At 38.8% G+C, this 12,838-nt stretch overlaps 2 protein-coding genes across 2 annotated transcripts in view; both read right to left on the reverse strand.

Moving 5' to 3' along the window:
• COPRS (coordinator of PRMT5 and differentiation stimulator) overlaps window positions 1-487 on the reverse strand; it is a 6,344-nt gene extending 5,857 nt beyond the window's left edge. Inside the window, exon 1 of the mRNA XM_026861206.1 lies at window positions 405-487. The gene's annotated coding sequence lies outside the window, so the exon portion shown is untranslated. The remainder of the gene's footprint in view (window positions 1-404) is intronic.
• Window positions 488-1,674: 1,187 nt separating this feature from the next.
• Window positions 1,675-12,804, reverse strand: UTP6 (UTP6, small subunit processome component; the record flags this gene model as incomplete). Its single annotated transcript, XM_026861297.1, has 18 exons — window positions 1,675-1,956; window positions 2,512-2,584; window positions 2,883-2,949; window positions 3,037-3,146; window positions 4,028-4,108; window positions 4,824-5,003; window positions 5,189-5,266; window positions 5,947-6,026; window positions 6,862-7,043; window positions 7,649-7,730; window positions 8,628-8,709; window positions 9,129-9,206; window positions 9,717-9,835; window positions 10,385-10,448; window positions 11,235-11,282; window positions 11,864-11,956; window positions 12,035-12,076; window positions 12,688-12,804. Coding segments are annotated over 18 exons (1,734 nt in total), but the record flags the coding sequence as incomplete, so codon positions are not given.
• Window positions 12,805-12,838: the final 34 nt, after the last annotated feature.

Here is a 12,838-nt window from a genome sequence, read left to right on the forward strand (position 1 = left end):
CCGTGAGGAGACGCTGCTCCGGCCGCCCGGCCCCGAGGGCACCGGCAGGCTCCGAGGAAGGGCGGCCGCTGGACGGGCTGGTTGTGCCTCGGAGCTCGGCACGACACCGGTCGTGAAAGCGGCTGGAAAGGAGGCGCCCGCATGGCGAGCGGCAGCGTCTCTCCCTTCGGCCTCGGTGCGAGCTCCCGCGTCCCTCCCAACCTGCCAGACCCCCGCCGTCTCTGATTTTCGAACGCCTAACTTCATCAGTTGCTACTGAAAACTGTGTCTAGTGAGAAAGAATAACAATCCGAGACGAGGGCAGAAACAAGCAGTTAAAACAACTAGGAAAAAAGGTGGAGAAATACAGTCAAGAGAGTAAGAAAACACATTTGCACTCAAAGTTGTAAATAAAATATCAATACCTCTCCAGGCTCTCCAGCTTTTTAATCTTGCCAAAAGATAACCATCTCCTTCAGAGCTTGTGCTAGAAGCATGCTCAGAGAAAGCATTAAGAGATGGGAAGCACCTGTGCCAAACAGACCGGGATGGGGCTCTAGAAACAGGTGCTGCAGGCAGAGTGGCAAAATTCTGCAATGAACCAGGACAGGTAAAGAAAAAGGGCCCACTTCAAAGTGGTGGTCATGAGCTTTGCTGGACTCAGAAAAACAAAACAAAAAAAACCCAAAACAAAATCTCCCAAACCTAAATTTTGTGCTTAAAAGCTTTGTTGTGTAATACCAGCAGCAAGATGAACAATTCAGGGGAGGGAACTAACATAACAAAGGGCAGAGAGGAACAGTTATGGGGGGAAAGCATGACACCAGGTGCAAGACAGCTGAGAACTAGTGGGAAGATCAAAGACGGCCTGGCTAAAAGCTTGGGAAAGGCAAAGTAGGATGTACTTCAGATGTCACAGAAGGAGCAATTTAACAGGCTATTGCTCCAAATCTTGTTTCCAGATATTCAGAAGTTGGGGGAAGTTCTTCACAGAAGGTGCAGTTTCTACTTGTGCAAAAAAATCTTAAGCAACTATTTTTCTGTATTGTCATAGCACCACCCAGTCACTGGGAAATTAGATAAAGGAACTACTGCTGCATGTTCCTATATTTTGCTTAGGCATGCTCTCTTGGTCTGAGAATAGCATTTATGCTGATTTAACAGGTTTGACACAGGAAAATGTGGCTCTATAAACAGCCAAGGACACCACTGTCTCCAACAACTATTACCCGTATCTCAACACTTCAATACCCAGATCTCAACACTTCAGTCACTCTCAGAATTAGAGCTTCGGATACAAACATGAGTGAGGCAGGCAGAGAAGTTGGTGTTTTTGAAGAGGATTACAGATGACTTCAAGACTAGGAAACGATAAATACCATAATTTTACAAATTATTTCTCCAGTATTTCACTTTTCATTATTCAGTAGTATAGTAAGATACAAAGGTCTCCCACAGGTGATTTCCATGGAGGGGTTTTTTGCATTTAGGTGCTGTAATACTAGCTTTCCACAGTGTAAAAGCTGATATATTATGACTATTCCATCTGAACATTCAGGCAGGAGGAAGAGTTTACTCTCATAAGTCTAAGTGAAGAACACTCAGAAACACCTTTGCTTTCTCCTCTAACTGTGCACTTGAACTTGCCCCTGGCAGAAGCAACACTAGAAACAACTGCAATAGGGCAGATGATTACTCTTTTTCACATATGCAAGGATGTAAAGAAGGTACACTTTAATAAGATCCAGAAACATATTTACCTTTATACAAAAGTTTAAAAAAAGTGTGCACTTTGACTATTTTAACTATTTATAGTTTTTCATAAATGTCCAGTTTGCAGTAAAGTGTATTTGGAAATAAACTCTTCCACCAGGTCTCCCTGCAACATCTTCATAGCTCGCCAGTGAATGCTCCCACAGTTTTCTGGTTTGCCTTGGGGATGACTTAGCTCCTCTTTGATATAATCCAGCCAGAGATCTTTAAAAGAAAAATAGAAATTCCGGTTAGATTTTTATTAAATATTACTTAACAAACATACCAAACCTAACCATAGAAACTCTACTTTTGTAAGGTTCCTTGATGTTAACACAATGAGGTTTACTTTGTTAAACTACAACCACCTGCCCTTGAGGACCCAAAGCCTGGATTCTATTCCCAGCTAGAACAGTGATGTCTTAAGTAATGTAGCAATAATTGAGCTGTTTACTTTCTCAAAAGGAATTCTGAAGAAATCTTGATCATAAACACCTCCATACTGTCTGCAAATTCAAATTAAAGGGGATGTGCATCTCTTAGGCCAGTGTCAAAACCTTACTTGCTAGTAGTCCAGAAGCCATCCCACTGTGCACAACAACCCTGGACTGAAAGTGAAGGGTCACTGCAGAGTGTTCTGCACTTAATGCCACAGAAAAAAGTAAGTTCCACTCTGCATGACAGCAATCACAAGGGCAGAACAAACAGTTACCTTTTGAAATGGATGGAAATAAAAGAGGCAGCACTGAATGAATGAATAAATAAATAAAATCCTCTTACCAGAATCTGTTGAACCAAACTCTCTCAAAGCACGTTCATAGTATTCTCTCAGATGAAGCATTTTGCAGGATTCCTAACAAAGGAAGGTATTAAAAGGCCATTTATTTTGTACAGAAGTGAATCTGCAGCTTGATTACATTCTTACAAAGAAAAAGAGTCATGGTAATTACACGCACACATGCACACTGCCAAAGATTAGTTACCATGGAACTTGTTTTTGTATTACATGCTATGAATCAACTTTAAAAGACAAATATGAACAGAGCACAAACTAATGACACTACTCATAAGCCCTCTGTTTCCTATTTAAATCCAAAGTTAGAAATCTATTTTGCAAATACAAGGCACTAATTGGATATTCAACAACTTACTTGCTCCTTTTCTATTTGGATCATCTTCCTGAAGAAGTCAAGTGAAAATGGACGATTTTCACACAGGCTGAAGTAAAAACATAAGTAACTTTAGAAGTCAAGCCTTTTTGATATGCGCCCTAGAACAATCAGGTTTGAAGGTTTTATTTGTCACCTGGTAAAGACTCTTTTAACTTTCTTATAACCACCAATTCTGTAAGTCCAGTCAAGATACATTTCTTTCATAGTCACAGATTCAGCAGGAGTTGTGGCACATAAGGATCTCTGCAAGATTAAAAGAGAAAAAAAAACCAAACACAAACAAACAAACCACATAATTTACAATTAAAAGGCAACAAGGGAGAAGAAACCAAATAGTACCTTTTCCCTAATTAGGTACCTGACATAAAGCAGATCTCATAAGTGAGAAAAAATACTGGACAAAAGCATCACAAATGATGTCTGAAAGACTGCATTACAGAATCATCTAGGTTGGAAAGGACCTTGGAGATCATCTAGTAGATAACACATCCAATACTTTTCACATTAAAATATTGTATTTAGGTTGTAACCTAAAATACATGCCTTCTCCAATAGTCCCTACAGCTGGCCATTGGCATTTCCCTAATATCGTTCATGCAGAGGGTTTCACAATGCTCTACAAACAACTGAATTCAAGCTTCCACCTGAAATACGTGCTTTATGTTGTAAATATGGAGAAAAACCACCCCAAAACCCAACATTGTAGGCAAAGAGAAAATGTTTTGCCCTAAACTATTTAAGGAATTTACAGTGAGATTAAAAGCCCAGTTTTCATCTTGAGTTTTCTTTAACAAAGTTCTTTTCACACAGATTGAAAAATTCTCTTTTCCATCTTCAGACAGACATCTGAAAATAGAGCACAATTTCTAGACTGTGAAGTAAAAGAAGAGTCCATCATTGGTTGTGCTTACAAACATCAAGATGTCTTAGAAGCATGGGGACATTTGTGCATGAGCCTACATCCAATTGATTTTTGGTAACAGAGTTTTACTTGAAATCCTTTGATATCAACACGCCCATGAAGGAACTGCAGTGTAAAGCATTTGCTACACATTCCATCCATGTGCACTGTTCCCGTGTATTTACACACTGTCATCAAAAATCGGTTTCTATTAGTTAAGTACCTGGTAGAGAGCATCTGTGTCTTCCTTGCTGTTTGTGCCTTCACTCCATTCCACCCAGAGGGCCCATAATGGCAAAGTGCCCTACAAAGTAAACAGATAAATCAAATGACTGAAATACAGCGACTCTGATTTATAGAAACTGACAGCAACACATCCACCAGGTTCTGTATTACAGATGCTGTAAAAAACATCCTTTAGACATAGCTCTTAGACAACTTTGGACTGCACACCGAAATCACTTCATGTTTCCTTCCTCACTTAAAGGACAAATACTACTTAGCTGGACAGCTGCAAGACAGGTTGGCACAGATGAGAGACAAGTACTTCTGCATCACCAAACACTGCAGTACAAAGGTAACTTCCAAGAACAAGGAGGAAAGAAACAATCACCTCCTTGTTTGCTCTCCTCACTCCTTGTGCCCAGGGTTTGAAATTGAACAGTGAGAGAGTACATAGCTAACTCAAGGCCTCAAATACCACACACACAAATATCTCAGAACAGCGAAGAAAAGGAAACACATTTTTCAAGCAAGACACAAAGAATACCAGCTGACTGCCACAAAGTATGCAAAACATCATCTGCGAGCAGATTTTATAGGTGTGAATTTGAAATGAATTTACAATTCCCCAATGCTTTGGAATGCAATGTGCATGTGAAATGTCAAGTTCTTATTTTTGACCATAAAAACATTTCAGGACTTTGAATGTCTTGTGAAGGAAAAAAACCCACTACCTCAAATAAGTATCAGTTTTCCAGCCCAAGACTAGCGTGCAAGTCCAAAAAAACAGCACAGACCTTAGATTTCACGTGCTTAACAGCTTCTTCAAAACACTGGGTCACACTATCACTCTTCAGTTGGATCAGCACCTGCAGCCTCATCTGCCACGTTTCCACTGACAGGCTGAAGCGTTCCGTTGCAGCTTCTGCCACCTCCATAGCCTTCTCAAAGAGGTTGGACTCCAGTAATAGTTGAAGCTAAAACCCAACAGACAGAACTAATCACCACAAGAGATTTGTAATACCTTGTTAAAACAATACCTTTGTAATATCTTGAACACAATATTGCCCACCTTTACTCAAAATGGTAAAGACAGGCATGCAAGCAATGCAGGACAGTCTCACAGCCATCTCACAACCTGTGTTTCTGTGTCAACTCTTACCCATTGCTTGTAGAGAGCTTCAGGCAGCAAACTGGACTCATGGGCTTTGTTGAACACACTCAGTGTCCTCTGCAGCCTCTAGAACCAACAGAGAAGAAAACATAAAGAAAATAACATTATACCTGCATATACCAGATCCCAGCATTACAAAGTGCTGTAGATTAGTGTATCAACATGTCACTGAAATTCAGTAAAAGTTATGTATCTAATCCTTTAGGTACCTGCATACATTCCAAGATAAACAGGAAATCTGAGCATCTGAATTATACTTCTTCCTCAAAGAGCAAAAGAATAACACAGTAATGTTCTTTTACTGTATTAAACAGGAAGCAAGCTGCACAGGATGATTACTTAATTCACTGAGTCACACCCAAGCATAGATACATAATTAAGGTGCCCATGTGCCAGCACCAATTTTTACTTGAGATTTATTTGCAATAGTCATTTTAATTCATCCTTTTATTTGAACAAGGATGAACAGGTTTGCAGGACTGTCAGCAAACATTAACCTCTCATCCAAGATTGGTCACCATACTTTACTGACAAGGCTGGTTTATGCCCAAGTTATTCATGTTCAGGCAGGCCCATGTAAATTTAAAAGTGATCCCCTCAGATGGGGGCTAAATGATTTTTAATGATGGTTGCAGGTAAGTATTTCTGATAAAATGCCAAAATATATTTGCTCCTTGTTTGATAGATTACAAAAGTCAGTAAAAGCTGGGATGATTTATTACTATAATTTCCTAATGGGCTTTTACCTTTTGCTTTAATTCTTCACTGTTGGTTTTCCTCTTACATCTCTCTAAGCAAAAAGTGATGTAGCATTTCCACATGTCTTCTGTAGAATCAAAGGCATAACATCACACTTTAGAGAATCACAAGAGTAAGCACAAATACTTGTCTTTAAGGAATACAGAGAATCCAAGCGCTCGAGTGTTAAAGCCAACTTCATTTTAAAATGTTGTATTCTAACAGAGGCCCTACACTTAGAACATTAACATTTTAAAATGGCTTCCCAGTGTAAGCTGCAGCCACTAACTCTAAAGAGCACTAAGCTCTTAATTCAACTGAGCCTTCAGCACACACTGTCACAATTGCTCTGTGTACCCTTTGCCTGTAGTTTTCAATGGCCCTGCGTGAGCGAGGACACTCACAAGCAGTCAAGAAAATCCTTGTCTTCAAAGGCTATATAAACAGCAAGTTTGAGTCCACTCCACAGATAGTCCCTTGAGAGCCTCCTTTGGGAGTAAGGGAAATGCCAGATGTTGAAGCTGGATATCCATTCCACTGGCAACTCAAAAGCATTGCTTACTCACAGTTAACCAGCAATACACCCGAGTTCTACAGGTTTCCTTGATTTAGGAAACTTTTTCTATTTCCAACTCCCAAAGTTCTATTAATCTGTGGGCTTCTATTCTCCTCATTAAATTACATTAATAAAAGCAAACAACAAAAAGCACTTTCAGTTAAGCAGCTCCTTCAAGAATATAAATCCATTGGAAAATAACCATAAACCCATAAAATAACACCCCCCCCATAGTAGCATCTAAAAATGGCTTGCCTTCTTTTAGGTATGGTAGAGCCTGTCAACACCTATTTCAAAGCTTTCACAGTACACAGTATGTCAAGGTATCAGGAAAAAATGATGGTTAAATGCAGGCAGAACTTTTCACCTGTCGGAACTGCCCCCACAGCCTCTTCAAAGACTGCACAGCATCGTTCCTCTCTCTGGGTCATTTCAGATACTTTCATCTGTTTTGTGGTGGGTTCTGTGGACTGCAGGGACCCCAGCTCCAGCTCACGACGGGCCATGTAGTCCCACATAAGAGGATCATCAGCATACTTGGTCTGCAAACTAAACATGCCATATCTGTAATACTCCCAACCATCATTCTCCTGCGGGTATGTTTAGAAGAGTTGTTATACTAGTAGAGAAATGTACTTGATTTCTAAGTAATGAAGTGCCAGAGAAAAAAACATTTTACTATTTCACAAGAGAAAGACAAAAATATTAGTCTATTTTGTTTTTTTTATTTAATATGGATATTCTCCAGTAATAGCATGAACTAGACAGGAAGGTTTCAAGATCTTTCTTTTGAGAGAGGAACTACTGGACAAACTAAAGATGCAAAAAGAACCAAAGTACACTAGAAAAATCCACAGTTCCTACAGTAAACTTACAGAAACTGAGTGTAGAAATTATTCAGCAACAACTAAGTTTTTCTTAGCAGCTTCTAAAAGCCTTTTCTAAAGTTAGATCCTTTTCTAACGAACATGCTTGCCTCATATTTTGTTTTTCTTAAAGGATTTCCCATAGGCCTTAACATTCTATTTCCCTAGAGGAACTGCCTTTAGTTGTTAACCTGTCAACTCACTATAAATCAGACAAGTTCTAAGAACATGTTTCTTAAAAAAACAAAACAAAATAATAAAAACACCCAGCACAAAGCCACACCTCACCTTTCAAGAATTTCTTTTTGCAGATCTTGGGTAAAATCAAAGAGCTTTGCAATAGAAAGCACAGCCAGATGGAACTCAACACCTACATTTCAAGAGGAGAAAAAAAAAACATCAAGTGGAGTATTATACCCATTGCACACTGCATTTCTCTATCTGTGCAAGCTTTTGTCAAAACACAGATAACATTTACATGTCTAGATAGATATGCTTTTCTTTTCTGTAAATCTCAGGGTTTCACCTATATAAGCCATATTAGAATGTTGGCTGCCTGACTATATTCTTCATGTGTTCATGTTACCCAGTTAGACAAAAAAGGCCAGGAGAGGCAGGACACTCCAGACTCCAAAGTGATAAACTAGTCCTGTCCTGACATGCTTACAGAACCTTCCAGCTAGGTTCCACTTGCAAATTTTATCAGCACCTCCTCTACTCCTTCATTTGACTTTGCAATGAAAACACAGAAGGCTCCTGTGGAGGTCTGGGACAGACCTCTCTAAAGCTGCACAGTATACATCAATGAATTGTATCCATCCATCTTCTATCTCCATAATTTACCTTTGAGGATGTCAACTGACATGACATTAGTTCATTACAAATCCCTGTCAGCTATTACCTCATATTTAGGTGCTTACAAATTATTTTTATGCCTATTTATTCCACTATTTATCCAGGAATTTAAATTAAGCCAACTCCTTCTGTAATTTCCTCTAATGTCCCTTTCCTTTTCAACATTGTTGTTATATTTTGCCAACTGTCTTCCAAAATATCCCCATCTATCATTGTTTCTCAAATATATCTGCTACTACTTTGCAATTATTTTACCCAGTTCTTTCAATAAAATGGGTGAATTTTACCAAGCCTGGTTAATTTAAAATGATCTAACCTATTTTGTTACTAGTCTGAATTCTTACTTCAGCACTAGTGCTAGCCAATTAGTTGTGACCTAATGTTCAGTAAACAACAAGAAATGTTAAATCACCTTTAATTTTCTGAGCTGCATCCCTGTAGATTATGCGAGCCATTTCCCCATTGAGAATTTCTTCGGAATAATTGAATTCCCCCTGCAATATCAACCATAACATCGTTGAAAAAATTATTTTCCTTTCTCAGCTACCATTCTTGCAAATGTGAAAAACATATCAGAATAAAATATTCATGTTTTTCTTCATCCAAATCTATCGTTATCTAATTTGCTTATCAACTATAAAGAAATAAGTGATAGTAAGTTTAACTATTCCTTTCCAGAAATTACTATTAACTTTCAAACTGAGGGATGTAACAAAAGACTTTACAACATAAAGAAAAATCAATGTATGAAATATTTTTGCTGAGCACCAGCCAACACTTGAAAAAGCTTAACACAGGCACAGGACATAAAGAAAAACTTCCTCTAAGCTGTTCTTGAACACACCATTAATACAGATCCTTTGAAACGATGCATTATGCACGCAAATAATATCTCTTCGTTTAGCTGACCTACCAAGTCCATCTTTGCTTGTTCAAATTCCTTCTTTTCTTTCCTTTGTTTTTCAGCATGCATCAGTTCCATTCTGAAATACTGCAAGAGAGAATAAACTGAAATTATTGTGGGGATGGGGATAAATCATAAAACATCAAAGTCCACAAATATGGTAAAACAAGCTCTATTTGAGGAGCTGCAAATCAGGACTTGTGTCAACATCCCACATATGTCCTTGGTTTTTAAAGGTTTGTGCATATAGCTATCTGCCCTACATATTTACTCAGAAATTTCCCACATGCAGAAATTGCCACTTTCTAGTCAAAGTCTAGTTCTCTCAAACAAAACCATGTTCCCTAGGCAAAGGCTAGGGACACCAGATCTAATTCAGACAACTATCTCCTAGCAGAGTTTGCAGTACTTCAGAAAGGGATTCTGACAGTTCTCTATAAACAGTGTAAAAACCTACATAAACACAGGATTTACTAAACAACTGAAAAATGCTACCAAACTTTTTTCCAGTCTTCTCATGCTGATGTGGGAAATATGCTGGATTGATTTGGTCTGATTGATCAAACAACTGGTCATAGAAGAAAACCAGGAACTCACTTCTTGATAAAGCTTTGAGCACTCTGGATGGAAGCGCAAAGCACGAAGGAACAAGTGCCTAGCACTTTCTGATGAGAGCTGTGTCTCCATTTCCCATTTTGCTGCCATAATCCACAGTGCTGCAACAGATGATACAAGTAAATTAAGGTTAAAGCAAGCAGCTGGTCATGAGAACTTATTCTGAAGCTACTCTCCAAGATGAACAGGCTGGTTTTGTTCAGTGTATCCACCCCAACATAATCCATAATCTCAGCAATGGAATAAGACTGATTATCTCCCAGGTACAACCAAGTTAAAGGACTAAAAACCAAGCAGATCCAGGAAGTTTAATCTGATACAGCTACAGATCCAATGCTCTACAATGATGTCTTCAAAAGCCAAAATGCAGCTGCAAGTGTTCAACATCATCTACCTCCAAAACATCTACCTGGTCCCAGACTACCTGGGAAATGGTCATTCAGACCATGGGGACACCCACTTCACATCACCTTTTGGTTGCTCAGCACAATCCCTGTCAGAGCCCTTCTCTCTGAAGCAGCAGCAAGGCAAAGAAAAGAGAGTAGGAACTTTTACCCCAATAGCTTAAACTGAGATCTAGAAGAACTTAAACCAACACTATATAACCTATACTGAGTCATTAACACAGCACTCACCATGGTTTTATTTACCTGGTTTATTGGAATGAATGGCCAACATGGTAGAAAACACCTTACTAAGCTGATGTTTTGCATTCTGTGAAAGAAGAAGTTTTGGTTTACCCACTCTAGTACCAAAGTGAACTACATGCACCAAAGTTACATTATTAAAACTTACAAGTTGTAATGCAATTGTACTGGAAAAGACACTTCTCTGCTACTTTATCTTCAGTAGAAAGTTTCTCATATTTGTTCAATACTAACCAGATTTTAAATGTTACCAGATTAGATTAACATAGTTAACTCAAACCTCTCTGAACTACATAGCTAATGTTACCTAAGTGACAAACCCATAGTCTCTGACCACTTTTGAGGTAAAGACTGTATTTTTTAATTTAGCCATTTGCATTACTATTACAAGGTCACCTTCTTCCTTACAGGAAAGACAATAACTGAATGCTAATAATAATGTGAAGAGTTGCAGAGGTAAGCTTACAAAGTACAGAACTGCCAAATTGTATTTTTCAGCATAGCCACTATAAGAAATGTTTGGAACAAAAATCACAGCTCAGACAGGTGATCCATTCATTCCAGAGAAGGTATAACCAACATTATGATTCTCCCAAACCAAATTATATAATTAGCCTTACCTTTGCCACCTGTAAGCATCAGATTTCATACCAATTCATTTTGAGTCAAATTTTACACTTGGGATACATCCGTGAAAATCCCAGGCAGGTCCAATACTATCAAAATTATTTCAGTATTACAGCATGTGACAGTAAAGTTTGTACCCCTGTCTTGTAACACAAACTCCAGATGCCTGATTAAACACCTGTCCAGTATCTTAACACAGATTAAGATTAGCATTTTTAAAACTCACCCACTGCTTGCAAAATGCAACATGTGAAAGCCAAAGCTGGACATCTTCCTGTTAGAAATGCAAGGTGGAAGAGAATCAACCTTACAATAAGGCAAGCACAAAAATCACTTGGACATTGACAAGTAAACAATATGCCCTTGGTAAAATGACTTGGCATGCAGAGAGAAAGAATTCTGAATCTCAAAGTTCTCCTTTTTCTGTCCCAGACCTTCAAATTCCTGCAAAACATGCAAAGAAAACCAACCCTCCTATCTCAAGATGCACCCTCACAGACAAATCTGTTAAACTGAAATCAACAGAGACCTCACTGTAATGGTTCCCGAGGTGCCTCATTTAGGTTTTACCATTAGATATATTTTCCTAAAGCAGCCGAAAGTTCCAAACAGGCAGACCAAACTCACAGCGCAATACGTGGCTCTATACAACTGAGGATTAATGACTGTGAAAGGACAAAATACTGTTTGTATACAAAAACCATCTAGACTACTGCTAACTGCAAGACCAAATGTCCACTTAGTTTTCCTACTACATTCTTCTGTATTATTGCATATATTTTGTGGCAATATCTAGATATTTTTACATACCAAAAGGGCATTTTGCAACCTATCAGTACAAATAAACAAACTTACTTTCCATTTCCCTGTAGCACGGTTGAAGAGACTGTGGACTCTGTGTAAAATAGAGTTCTCAATTTCATCCTTCTTAAATGAATATCCAATGCGCTTGGAGAAAAAAAAAAATTACTGTAATAGAAAATCTGGCATAAAGTATTTTGCATTCTAAATAACTGACAAACTTACTGCTCTTCTTTTCTTGATCAGCTCCAGCAAATTAATTTCATACTAGAATGGGGAGAAAAAAACATTTTTAAAAAAATGAGGAGACACATAACAGCAAAAGAAAAAAATACAAATCAAGTTTTTTATAGCTAATGATGTGAACAATAAAAATTACATCCAGGAAAACAGCATTTTTCTGGCTGGATCTTTTTTTCATTTTTCTGGCTGGATCACTACATTTCTAAGGCAAAATGAAATTAACCTTGAGTATTTATATTGCACATATTTCAGACTTGATTCATTAGCATCCAGTATTCCTAGAATAATAATGCACAAGCCAAACTTCTAGCACCACAAAAAAATTATTACACTTAACTAGAATTTGCACAGCACATCAGGGAACTGGGGTCTCTGCATCCCTGGAGAGAGAAAAACTATAGGAAAGGCACAAGAAGACTCTCCCATCCTAAACGCAGGCACCAACTCGCGGCTATGCTGCGTGCTCTAGTGTGTCAATAACGAGCCCATGCCAGCACAACACAAGTGAGCAGTAGGGACCAGGTGAGGAGAGACCTCGCGAAGCAGCCATGTACATCACCACAAAACGACTTCACTTCTAACTGAGCTGCACCTACGACGTGAGCTAACACGCTCAGCTGAACAGTAAAACCTACCTGAATGTAATTAATAAAATCCTCCTTCCGAAGTGCTCTCCGCTGTATTTTGTACTCCAGAGCTGAGGCCTTCCTCAGGACAGCCCTGCGGGAAAGCGAAGTCAGCGAGCGGGGCAAACCCGGCCGCGCCCCGCAGAGCTTTAACAACTTT

Source organism: Athene cunicularia (genome assembly GCF_003259725.1).
Source record: "Athene cunicularia isolate RWA chromosome 18 unlocalized genomic scaffold, athCun1 chr18_part1, whole genome shotgun sequence".
NCBI classification, from domain to species: Eukaryota; Metazoa; Chordata; class Aves; order Strigiformes; family Strigidae; genus Athene; species Athene cunicularia.